The following is a 13,306-nucleotide window of genomic DNA, read 5'->3' on the forward strand; positions in this document are numbered from 1 at the left end:
GATTAAGGTTAATGTAGTGTTAGATGTTCTGTTGTCATTGAGACAGAATATACAGTGAAACTATTATTGTTCCTCTTAGACTTTCAGGCAGAAGCTCTGAACACATATGTCGACATGAGATTGTACTGTGATCTTCTAAAGCAGATACCACCAGAGTGCGTCTCTGTACCCCTAATTCTCCATTGCATGCTGGATCAGGTTGGTTTGCTATGTTGTACACGCATCACCACATCATTGTCTATTCTAGTCTACAGAATTAGTGAAAGTTTACAGAGATGTACTGTACTGTATATCACAAGGCTATTACACAAAAATAATATTTTATTGGTCAAACAACAATTAACAGTACACTACACTAAATAAATAAATAAAAATGTGTCTAACTAAAAATACTTGTTGTTTTCTTCTACATGGTAATTATCTAGGTGGTGATGTCAGAGCAGGGAGGTCCAACGGAATGTGCCACATCCATAGAGCCAGAGCAATCTGACTGCAACTTTACCAACCATGTAATCTCAGCAGCAGCTAACCTGCCATGTTCATCTAAGGAAAAGAAGGTTTGTTTAACTCCTTTAATTTTTCTGTCATAGCACAGTGTGGCAGCTTACACTGATATGGACATGCCTGAAATGCAACTATGACACAATAAATATTTTTTTACACCAACTAAAGAACCTGCATTGTAGTCAAGGCTTTCAAAATAGCACACCAACAACCATGAGTCTGGTCTCTACTGTAGGTTTTCCTGTGTTAACCGTATTTCTTAAGAAACGTATATTCAACAGCAAAATTACTTTGTCATTATTATCATTTAAATTATACAAAACGTTATGTTGGTATACTGTACATCGATAGTTTGACGTTATAATTTATTTGTCTCGGAGTGGATAAGACTATTTTTAGTGGCAGGCTAGCACCTATAACGTTGACTTGTGCTAGCCTGGCACCAGGGTGCTCTGCAACTAGAAGACTGGATGAAATGTGGTGAAAATGGTCTTCACTGATAAATATCACACTGGCTAACTTGGAAATGAGGTCCAGGTTGTACATAGGAAGATGGGGATGTGGTTGAATAGAACACAGTCTTTCTTTGATATGAACATATGAAGAATCCATAAAAGGCCATAAGCAGTAACAATGAACACATTTGTATAGTTGAGGTTTTTCAATAACAAGCCTCATTTTAGATGATTTTAAAGGTGGGTTAATCACTACTTGTTGCTGCTTACTGTCTCTTTCCAACTGTACGTCCACTTTCGTACGTCCAGGTTTTTGAAATGACAGAAACACATAAGCTTCAATAATGAAGATGATGATAATAATAGTACTACAGTAATACATATCACATACACATACATGTCACATATTTGATGTCAGTGCTGGTAAAGTTGGGGAACTCTAGAAAATTATGAAGTTTGCAAAATTATGTTATGTGCAGTCTGTACTGTAGATTGGACATGTCAGATGTTTGAGATGACCATGCATTGAATATTTGGCAGAGGTTGATGGAGAACTTTGGGAAACTGGAGGATATAAACACCAGGAGTCCACCCATGGCACCTTTATTGATGAGCTACCATGACAAAAGAGCAGAAAGATTACATAAATGCCCCGTGAGTAGTCTCACTTTCCCTTTGCAGCCCTTTCTCTGTCTAAATGTGTGTCTCTCACCCAAACAAGGATTACAAGTACTATAGGTCATTTGATTGACTTTGGAAATTACTTTTTTTTTCTTTCTTTCTTTTTTTTTTTGTAGGTGCTAAATGATTTTAATGTCACAAATATTGAAGCTGACATGATGAAGAATGGCCCAGTATGGAATCTATTGCATTCAAAGTTCAATCAGGACAGACGCATGGGCGGTATTATTCAGAACCAGGAACTCATTCGCCTCTTCAGTGATGGTAACAATTATAATAGTTTAGTCAGGACTCACTTTGTCAGGACTCACTTTGTCAGGAAAACTATTTCATGAAATATTTTTTTTGGCAGTGTGCCCCCCCCCCCCCCCCCCCCCACCACCATAAGCAACCATTATGGTGACTATGGTTAGATTGATTTGTTTACAGTAGATCCAGTGACATTGCTGCCTTGAAAACGCTTGTCATGGCTTCGGTACTTCAGAGCTCGCTCTCTCTCTCGCTCTCTCTCTGTAGGTTTGATGAACATTGATGATTCGTCTGAGTTGCTAAAAAAAACTCTGCATTCTTTGAGTGACTGGAATGTGTTGGAGTATTTCAATGCACCTGTCTTCTCACAGGTAACTCTTACAGTCTTGTAAACTGTGAAAGAATTAGGCCTTGGTTTTAGGACCTATTGATGATATTGACAACATTGGATTGATTTCTCTACCTGTAGGTTTTGCAAGAAGCATCTCAGACATATCACTGTATGGATACTTACAGAATCTCCAAAGATGGTTCACTCTTGATCTTCTGTCACAATCCTATAAGTTCTCAGAGAGATAGCAGGCAATCATGGGATGTAGCTCTTCACACAGATGTTGGATTCAGGTTTGTCTGTTTGTCACTGGATTCCTAATAACTCGGACGGGACCTTTTCACAGCAGCCATTTTGACATACAGTATATGACATGCCAAGGTGTTAAAAATGACATCTCACTAGCTCACCTATTGGATTGCTTTATGCTGAGTGCTGAGAATAAGCATGTTTGGCTCAGTAGCTGGCCATGGTCCTGGGACGACAATAGCAGAGATCACGTGCGAGTAGGGGGTAATTAGAACTATGTGGGCTATGGAATTTTGACTTCAAATCAAGTTCAAACTGAATGCACAGTCGGTAAGCTCCAATATCCAAAGTGGGTGATTATATTGGGGTTGTCACAATTTACCAATGTAGCCTCATGGATAAGGTGATGTTGGGAAATATGCCACTGTGTAACACTGTAATGATGAAACAATCATATCCTCATGACCGCTACCTTACAAGATTACACTATACAGTATATATATATACAGTATACTATATAGTGTATATAGTGTACATATATAAAAGACAGCTCAGGCTCCGGAAACTGCTTTGAGTGTTTTCCTGCTTTTTTGACCTTTGTTAATCACATTCCTGTTTAATGTGAATCGGGCTTGAAGACCAACTTGACCTTACAATGTTGAATTTCTTGTGCTTTTACTCACTGCCATTTGCTGTTCTTGTTGTTGTCCTTCAGCACTTGGAAGTTATTTAGTGTTCATATTTATGACTTAGTAACATTTTTGCTTGATACCTTACATTTTATCCGGGACAGTGTGCTATTTGGGAAATCATGACTCCATGTACATCGATATCACATTTAAATATTAATATTTGTTTGTTGTCATTAATATTGTACTAACACTATTGTTATTATTTTGCTTAATGTTGAAAAACCGTTTACTGTTCATATTAGGTTCTTATTCTGTAAGTCACTCTGCACCAAAGCGTCAAAAAAAACTACAACATTCTATAACCATAAGCATACCCATGAAATATATGAACCTTAATAAGTGCTTCTTTGTCACTTTCACTGAGCAGATGTACTATAACTATCATAGGGATTATTTGGAGCATGTTGCTAGCAGTTTGAGTGGATGGAACATGGAGATAAACAGAAGCCCAGATGCTGGTGTGCTCCCCCAGTCTTGTGCAGGTAATAAAGGAACTCAGACATTTTTGCTAATACTGTTAGGGTGCAATCCCCCAGATACTGAGAAAACGTACATTGTGCTCGATGAATTTTCAGATTGTGTCACTCACACAATGAATTTAGTAAATTTAATGCCAATCAAACTGTGAGATGATTGAAAGGCAGTATGGTTATTGGTCATTAAAAGTTGTTTTTGTTATTTTCCTGTTTTATTATGTTTCTCTTTCCATCTCATTTGATACCATATTGAACAAGCTTCCCCAGCGACATCAGAGGAAAGGCCACAGACATACATACAGGAGGAATCATTAAAGGTCTGATCAGTATATTTTATGTACAGTGCTGTGAAAAAGTGTTAGTGGTTAAAAAATGCGATTTTGAAAGTGTATTGCTGTAAGCCCTATGCTAAGCCACTGTTTGTGATTTTGGGCTGTAGCTCTTGCCCGTGCATGCTCTGTACTGCGTGATCAATGGAAAATACTTCTTCCACGGCCTAGTTGCTGTATTTCCATTCAGAAAAACACATTTTTTTCAATTTTCGCCGGACTTACACTGTAAAAAAAAAATCTACTGGCATACTTGGATGTGTGGTTGCTCTGCAAAATGCGATTTTTTTCTTATCAAGAATATATATATATATATATATATATATATATATATATATATATATATATATACTGTATGTCAATGTCAATGTCAATGTCAGTGTCAATTTATTTGTATAGCACATTTAAAAAACAACAACAGTTGACCAAAGTGCAAATATATATATGGGTGGTTGACATGACATGGCCTTTTTTTGGTCCAGAGTGTCAAACTGAAGTAAAGAAATGTCTAATCTGCAAATAAATGTGGTTATATTGTTCAGAAAAACCTGCTTTATATGAACATATGGACCATTCATGCCAGTCATATTCCTATTTCTCAAAATTTTCAGCCAAACCAGGAAAAGCTCATATGGCGTGACTGTCCCGAGCCCATTTCATAAAGTTTGATTTTGAATTAAAAAAAATCTAATTAATATATTTTCCAATTACTTAAATACAATGAATACTAAAGATGTCTAGTTGTAAGTCTGTAGTGTTTAAAGTCCAGGCATAATATTTTTGAACAAGCCATAAACAAAAACATTTTGTCCCAAAAATCAATATCATATGGTGTGACACTAAATTATGTTTTTTAAATGTGCAATTGTGTGGAGACCTTTAGGGATAGGGGGTCCTTCCTCATTCAGGAAGTATAATAACTTCTCAGAAGGACATTGAAAGTTTACGTGTTGAGTTATCTCTCATATTTCTTTCAATAAATCAAGTATTTCCAGCACTCCTATCTCAGTTCCACTTTTCGCTGTCTTTTGGTGTGACCCATTTTTCAGGAAAATTTCAAAAGTAAATAGTTTTTTGGTCAAAATTACCTTTACGTTACCATGTTAAAGTGAGCATATGATTTTGGTCCTAGCATGTAGCCTCAAGACTCATTGTTCTGCTAAGTGCATGAAACCTCATATGGAGTGACCCCATATCATATGGTGTGATGGGGTTTTGCTGTCACACCATATGATTTATTTGTCACACTATATGATATAATCTGTATTTTCCTACATAAATAATGTTTTTTTCAAAGATATGTTTAATTAATAGTTTAGTGTTATACATATTTTAACATATTTAACATTTTGTTAACATTTATTATTTAATATGTGGCACCTATTACCCAAGTGCTATACAATATCTGGTGGAATTCTGTTTTACAAAGTTCTGAGTTTTTAACAGTGATCCTTTATGTGATATATTTGTCTTAAACTGTGATTTATTGTTTGTGAAATGCATATATTCACATTTTTGCGTTAACAGATTGTTATTTGGTGTAATTTATCATATGGTGTGACACCATATCATTTGGTGTGACATCAAGAAACATCAAGAAATTATGAAAATAAAAAGGCTTTCGGAGTCTAAATCATACAAATCTGAATGTAACAGATAGGAAATAGGGTCAGCAAACATTGTATGCATTTCATTTCTTTTGTATCAAGATATGTCCAAATTAATATGAAGTTTATTGAAATATTAGGGACAAATGCCTTACTTTGTGTATTTATGAATAAATATACTGTAAAATATAATACATTTCCACAAGGAAATGCTAGATCTTGATGAAGTAAAGATAGAAGATTATGATACACTGACTCACATAAAAAATATATACCACATTATAGTTTTACACACAATAACTTTCATGTCACACCATATGATAATTTTAGCCACTAACACAAGACATTAGTGAATAAATATGAATTCCAATACAAATTCTAAAAGATCATACATATTTTGGGAATGGGAGAGTCAGTACAACATAACTAAGTGATTTCCATGCATAATATCTGAATTTTTTTTCAAAAACTTTTTTTCGGCCTAAAACGTCAACCACCCACATACTGTATATACATATATATAAAAACGTCTTATAAAAGATCGGTTGGTGAAATTTAAGATGTTTTATTATTATTATTATTATTATTATTATTATTAGAGTGCATGAATTAGAGTGCATGAAAAATGCACTCTACTGTTATTCCACTTATTAGAGTGCATGAAAAATGCACTCTATTGTTATTCCACTTATTCTTATTATTACAGTGCATGAAAATGCACTGTACTGTTCTTCCTATTCTTCTTATTATTACAGTGCATGAAAATGCACTGTACTGTTCTTCCTAGGCTTCTTCAACTTCAACTTTTTATTATTCTTCTTCTAACGCACGCAATTCAGCTTCAACCGTTTAACGTAGAAACTTCATTCAAACTTTGTTGCGTAGGTCTTGCTTATGCCATGTGTGCTTTGTATTTTTCAACTTTGTAACTTTTATACTTTTTAAACTATTAGTTAAAAACTATTACCATTTCCCCCATAGACTTAACATTGCTCATTATGACATCACGGCAGCAATTAGAATGTTACCCCAGCTGGTCAGCCACCTGGGCACCAACTGTCAGTTTCTCTCAGGCTCCTCTCTGAAGACTACATATTCTGTTCCCCTGTATTCTCTGCGCACAACAGTATCAAAATAAGTCCTCCTAATTCCATCCAACTTTATATCCATTCATCTTCTTCAAACCATTCACTCATCCACCCATTCTAAACAGTCTGCCTATCAACAACATCAATTAGACGCTCTACATTGAACTTTTAAACAATCTACTCTGTCTCAGGCTGGCTCTCTTAAGACTAGCCAGTTAAATTGATTACACCTGTATCTGTATCCACTACTCTCAGTAGAGAGCTGTGTCTCTCCATTCTACAAGAATATAAGGCACATTCCATCCAACATTCTATCCATTCATCTTCTTCAGACCATTCACTCATCCACCCATTAAACTGTCTATCAACATCTATTAAACAATCTGTCTATCAACATCCATTAAACTCTCTGTCTATCAACATTAATTAGACTATCTACATTCAACTTTTAAATTATTTACTCTGTCTCAGGCTTTAAGAGTACTCTGGCTCTCTTAAGACTAGCCAGTTAAATTGATTACACCTGTGTCAACTACTCTCAGAGAGCTGTATCAGTGTCTCTCTTAACAAGAATATAAGGCACATTCCATCCAACCTTCTATCCATTCATCTTCTTCAGACCATTCACTCATCCACCCATTAAACTGTCAATCAATCTCTATTAAACAATCTGCCTATCAACATCCATTAAACATTCTATCTATCAACATTAATTAGACTATCTACATACAACTTTTAAAGTATTTACTGTGGGTCCCTCTCAAGCAGCGTTTATATGTCCTCCCTCGCTCCTCGATCCTCAATGATCTACATAAAGAAAGATAGAAGAAGGGCTAGACTATCCCATTGTTGCCGCTCCATCATTCTTTATGTAGATCAGTGAGGAGCGAGAGAGGACGCGTAAACGCTATGAGAGGCACCTTCTGTCTCAGGCTTTAAGCATACAATCTCATTAAGACTACAGATCCTGTTTCACTACTTCCTCTGTCCACTGTTTCAAAATAAAGGTCCTCACTGCAATAATACACTATTAAATCATTTAACCATTGAAACTACTCAACTATTGAACTGTTCAACCATTCCAACTGTCAGTTATCATCCACTATGCCTCCAGTCAACTACATGAAACCTCCATGTACCTAGCAACCAACATAGCAACCATTTAAATTAAGTGTTTATGACCGTTTCCATAGTAATCAACATGATTATAGCCTACTACAGTAACTTCTTGTTTCCTGATAGTGGCCACCATGGATACCCTAGCAACAAATGTTTCAAAATAAAAGTCCTCACTAGCAAGTTAGCTAGTTAGCATGGTTAGCATAGTTAGCATTGTTAGCATAGTTAACATTTTTAGCATAACTGCAAAAAATCATCAACTAAGTTAGCTAATCAACCTGGTTAGCATTGTTAGCAAATTTAGCATAGTTAGCATTTTTAGCATTACTGCTAGAAATCATCGGTTAAGTTAGCTAATCAACCTGGTTAGCATTGTTAGTAAAGTTAGCATTGCTAGCATAATAAGCATTTTTAGCGTAACTGCTAGAAATCATTAGCTAAGTTAGCTAATCAACATTTTAACATGAATAGAAATCATTAGTTAAGTTAGAACTGGAACGTTTCATCTTTAAACTGTCTACCTTCACACTATCAACTCTCTGTAAACTATGCAACCACCATGTTTACCCTAGCTACACCTTAGTAACCATATCTACATTATCTATCTATTTTTGCATTTTCATGCACTGGTAATTCCTTGGAATTGCTTTTCTAGTTATTACAGTGCATGAAAATGCACTGTACTGTTCTTCCTCGGTCTTCTTCTTCTTCTTCTTATTATTATTCTTCTTCTAACGCACGCAATTCAGCTTCAACCGTTTAACGTAGAAACTTCATTCAAACGTTGTTGCGTAGGTCTTGCTTATGCCATGCCTGCTTTGTATTTTTCAACTTTGTAACTTTTATACTTTTTAAACTATGAGTTAAAAACTATTACAATTTCCCCCATAGACTTAACATTGCTCATTATGACATCACGGCAGCAATTAGAATCTTACGCCAGGTGGCCGGCCACCTGGGCACCAACTGTCAGTTTCTCTGGCTTTAAGCATACAGTCTCTCAGAAGACTACACATATCCTGTTAAACTGTTTCCTCTGTCCACAACTGTTTCAAAATAAAAGTCCTCAATGCAATAATACACTATTAAATCATTTAACCATTGAAACTACTCAACTATTGAACTCTTCAACCATTCCAACTGTCAGTTATCATCCACTATGCCTCCAGTCAACTACATGAAACCTCCATGTACCTAGCAACCAACATAGCAACCATTCAAATTAAGTGTTTATGACCGTTTCCATAGCAACCAACATGATTATACTGCAGTAACTTCTTGTTTCCTGATAGTGGCCGCCATGGAAACCCTAGCAACAAATGTTTCAAAATAAAAGTCCTCACTAGCAAGTTAGCTAGTTAGCATGGTTAGCATAGTTAGCATAGTTAGCATTTTTAGCATAACTGCAAAAAAGCATCAACTAAGTTAGCTAATCAACCTGATTAGCATTGTTAGCAAATTTAGCATTGTTAGCATAGTTAGCATTTTTAGCATTACTGCTAGAAATCATCGGTTAAGTTAGCTAATCAACCTGGTTAGCATTGTTAATAAAGTTAGCATTGCTGACATTATTAGCATTTTTAACGTAACTGCTAGAAATCATTAGCTAAGTTAGCTAATCAACATTTTAACATGAATAGAAATCATTAGTTAAGTTAGAACTGGAATGTTTCAGCTTTAAACTGTCTACCTTCACACTATCAACTCTCTGTAAACTATGCAACCACCATGTTTACCATAGCTACACCTTAGTAACCATATCTACATTATCTATTTTTGCATTTTCATGCACTGGTAATTCCTTGGAATTGCATTTCTAGTTATTAAACTTCTTCTTCTAACGCAGCCAATTCAGCTTCAACCGTTTAACGTAGAAACTTCATTCAAACGTTGTTGCGTAGGTCTTGCTTATGCCATGCCTGCTTTGTATTTTTCAACTTTGTAACTTTTATACTTTTTAAACTATTAGTTAAAAACTATTACAATTTCCCCCATAGACTTAACATTGCTCATTGTGACATCACGGCAGCAATTAGAATCTTAGGCCAGGTGGCCGGCCACCTGGGCACCAACTGTCAGTTTCTCTGGCTTTAAAAATACAATCTCTCTGAAGACTACATATTCTGTTCCCCTGTATCCTCTGCGCACAACAGTATCAAAATAAGTTCTCCTAATTCCATCCAACTTTATATCCATTCATCTTCTTCAAACCATTCACTCATCCACCCATTCTAAACAGTCTGCCTATCAACATCAATAAGACGCTCTACATTCAACTTTTAAACAATCTACTCTGTCTCAGGCTGGCTCTCTTAAGACTAGCCAGTTAAATTGATTACACCTGTATCTGTATCCACTACTCTCAGTAGAGAGCTGTGTCTCTCCATTCTACAAGAATATAAGGCACATTCCATCCAACATTCTATCCATTCATCTTCTTCAGACCATTCACTCATCCACCCATTAAACTGTCTATCAACATCTATTAAACAATCTGTCTATCAACATCCATTAAACTCTCTGTCTATCAACATTAATTAGACTATCTACATTCAACTTTTAAATTATTTACTCTGTCTCAGACTAGCCAGTTAAATTGATTACACCTGTATCAACTACTCTCAGAGAGCTGTATCAGTGTCTCTCTTAACAAGAATATAAGGCACATTCCATCCAACCTTCTATCCATTCATCTTCTTCAGACCATTCACTCCTCCACCCATTAAACTGTCAATCAATATCTATTAAACAATCTGCCTATCAACATCCATTAAACATTCTGTCTATCAACATTAATTAGACTATCTACATACAACTTTTTAAGTATTTACTGTGGGTCCCTCTCAAGCAGCGTTTATATGTCCTCCCTCGCTCCTCGATCCTCAATGATCTACATAAAGAAAGATAGAAGAAGGGCTAGACTATCCCATTGTTGCCGCTCCATCATTCTTTATGTAGATCAGTGAGGAGCGAGAGAGGACGCGTAAACGCTATATGAGAGGCACCTTCTGTCTCAGGCTTTAAGCATACAATCTCATTAAGACTACAGATCCTGTTTCACTACTTCCTCTGTCCACAACTGTTTCAAAATAAAGGTCCTCACTGCAATAATACATTATTAAATCATTTAACCACTGAAACTACTCAACTATTGAACTGTTCAACCATTCCAACTGTCAGTTATCATCCACTATGCCTCCAGTCAACTACATGAAACCTCCATGTACCTAGCAACCAACATAGCAACCATTAAAATTAAGTGTTTATGACCGTTTCCATAGCAACCAACATGATTATACTGCAGTAACTTCTTGTTTCCTGATAGTGGCCACCATGGATACCCTAGCAACAAATGTTTCAAAATAAAAGTCCTCACTAGCAAGTTAGCTAGTTAGCATTGTTAGCATAGTTAGCATTTTTAGTATAACTGCAAAAAATCATCAACTAAGTTAGCTAATCAACCTGGTTAGCATTGTTAGCAAATTTAGCATTGTTAGCATAGTTAGCATTTTTAACATTACTGCTAGAAATCATCGGTTAAGTTAGCTAATCAACCTGGTTAGCATTGTTAGTAAAGTTAGCATTGCTAGCATAATAAGCATTTTTAGCGTAACTGCTAGAAATCATTAGCTAAGTTAGCTAATCAACATTTTAACATGAATAGAAATCATTAGTTAAGTTAGAACTGGAACGTTTCATCTTTAAAACGTCTACCTTCACACTATCAACTCTCTGTAAACTATGCAACCACCATGTTTACCCTAGCTACACCTTAGTAACCATATCTACATTATCTATCTATTTTTGCATTTTCATGCACTGGTAATTCCTTGGAATTGCATTTCTAGTTATTAAACTTCTTCTTCTAACGCTCGCAATTCAGCTTCAACCGTTTAACGTAGAAACTGCATTCAAACGTTGTTGCGTAGGTCTTGCTTATGCCATGTGTGCTTTGTATTTTTCAACTTTGTAACTTTTATACTTTTTGAACTATTAAATAAAAACTATTAACAATTTCCCCATAGACTTAACATTGCTCATTATGACATCACGGCAGCAATTAGAATGTTACACCAGGTGGCCAGTCCAGGTGCAGCAGCTCTCTCACTCTCTCAGGATTTAAACACTGGCCCTCTTGAGACTACATTTTCTGTTCCCCTGTATCCTCTGCGCATAACTGTATCAACGTAAGTCTTCCTAATTCCATCCAACTTTCTATCCATTCATCTTCTTCAAACCATTCACTCATCCACCCATTCTTAACAGTCTGCCTATCAACATCAATTAGACGATCTACATTCAACTTTTAAACAATCTACTCTGTCTCAGCTTTAAGCACACACTCTCTTAAGACTAGCCAGTTAAATTGATTACACCTGTATCTGTATCCACTACTCTCAGTAGAGAGCTGTGTCTCTCCATTCTACAAGAATATAAGGCACATTCCATCCAACTTTCTATCCATTCATCTTCTTCAGACCATTCACTCATCCACCCATTAAACTGTCTATCAACATCTATTAAACAATCTGTCTATCAACATCCATTAAACTCTCTGTCTATCAACATTAATTAGACTATCTACATTCAACTTTTAAATTATTTACTCTGTCTCAGACTAGCCAGTTAAATTGATTACACCTGTATCAACTACTCTCAGAGAGCTGTATCAGTGTCTCTCTTAACAAGAATATAAGGCACATTCCATCCAACCTTCTATCCATTCATCTTCTTCAGACCATTCACTCATCCACCCATTAAACTGTCAATCAATATCTATTAAACAATCTGCCTATCAACATCCATTAAACATTCTGTCTATCAACATTAATTAGACTATCTACATACAACTTTTAAAGTATTTACTGTGGGTCCCTCTCAAGCAGCGTTTATATGTCCTCCCTCGCTCCTCGATCCTCAATGATCTACATAAAGAAAGATAGAAGAAGGGCTAGACTATCCCATTGTTGCCGCTCCATCATTCTTTATGTAGATCAGTGAGGAGCGAGAGAGGACGCGTAAACGCTATATGAGAGGCACCTTCTGTCTAAGGCTTTAAGCATACAATCTCATTAAGACTACAGATCCTGTTTCACTACTTCCTCTGTCCACAACTGTTTCAAAATAAAGGTCCTCACTGCAATAATACATTATTAAATCATTTAACCACTGAAACTACTCAACTATTGAACTGTTCAACCATTCCAACTGTCAGTTATCATCCACTATGCCTCCAGTCAACTACATAAAACCTCCATGTACCTAGCAACCAACATAGCAACCATTAAAATTAAGTCTTTATGACCGTTTCCATAGCAACCAACATGATTATACTGCAGTAACTTCTTGTTTCCTGATAGTGGCCACCATGGATACCCTAGCAACAAATGTTTCAAAATAAAAGTCCTCACTAGCAAGTTAGCTAGTTAGCATGGTTAGCATAGTTAACATTGTTAGCATAGTTAGCATTTTTAGCATAACTGCAAAAAATCATCAACTAAGTTAGCTAATCAACCTGGTTAGCAT

General features: G+C 35.9%; 1 protein-coding gene across 2 annotated transcripts in view; it reads left to right on the forward strand.

The window, feature by feature from the left end:
- Nucleotides 1-13,306, forward strand: part of spag17 (sperm associated antigen 17) — a 47,871-nt gene that overhangs the window by 10,603 nt on the left and 23,962 nt on the right. For both annotated transcript variants that reach the window (XM_062557036.1, XM_062557037.1), the window contains exons 10-17: nt 80-198; nt 426-557; nt 1,500-1,613; nt 1,757-1,904; nt 2,157-2,260; nt 2,359-2,513; nt 3,549-3,643; nt 3,896-3,954. In XM_062557036.1, the coding sequence (XP_062413020.1) occupies nt 80-198; nt 426-557; nt 1,500-1,613; nt 1,757-1,904; nt 2,157-2,260; nt 2,359-2,513; nt 3,549-3,643; nt 3,896-3,954 (926 nt within the window). The remainder of the gene's footprint in view (nt 1-79; nt 199-425; nt 558-1,499; nt 1,614-1,756; nt 1,905-2,156; nt 2,261-2,358; nt 2,514-3,548; nt 3,644-3,895; nt 3,955-13,306) is intronic.

Source organism: Sardina pilchardus, chromosome 15 (genome assembly GCF_963854185.1).
Source record: "Sardina pilchardus chromosome 15, fSarPil1.1, whole genome shotgun sequence".
NCBI classification, from domain to species: domain Eukaryota; kingdom Metazoa; phylum Chordata; class Actinopteri; order Clupeiformes; family Clupeidae; genus Sardina; species Sardina pilchardus.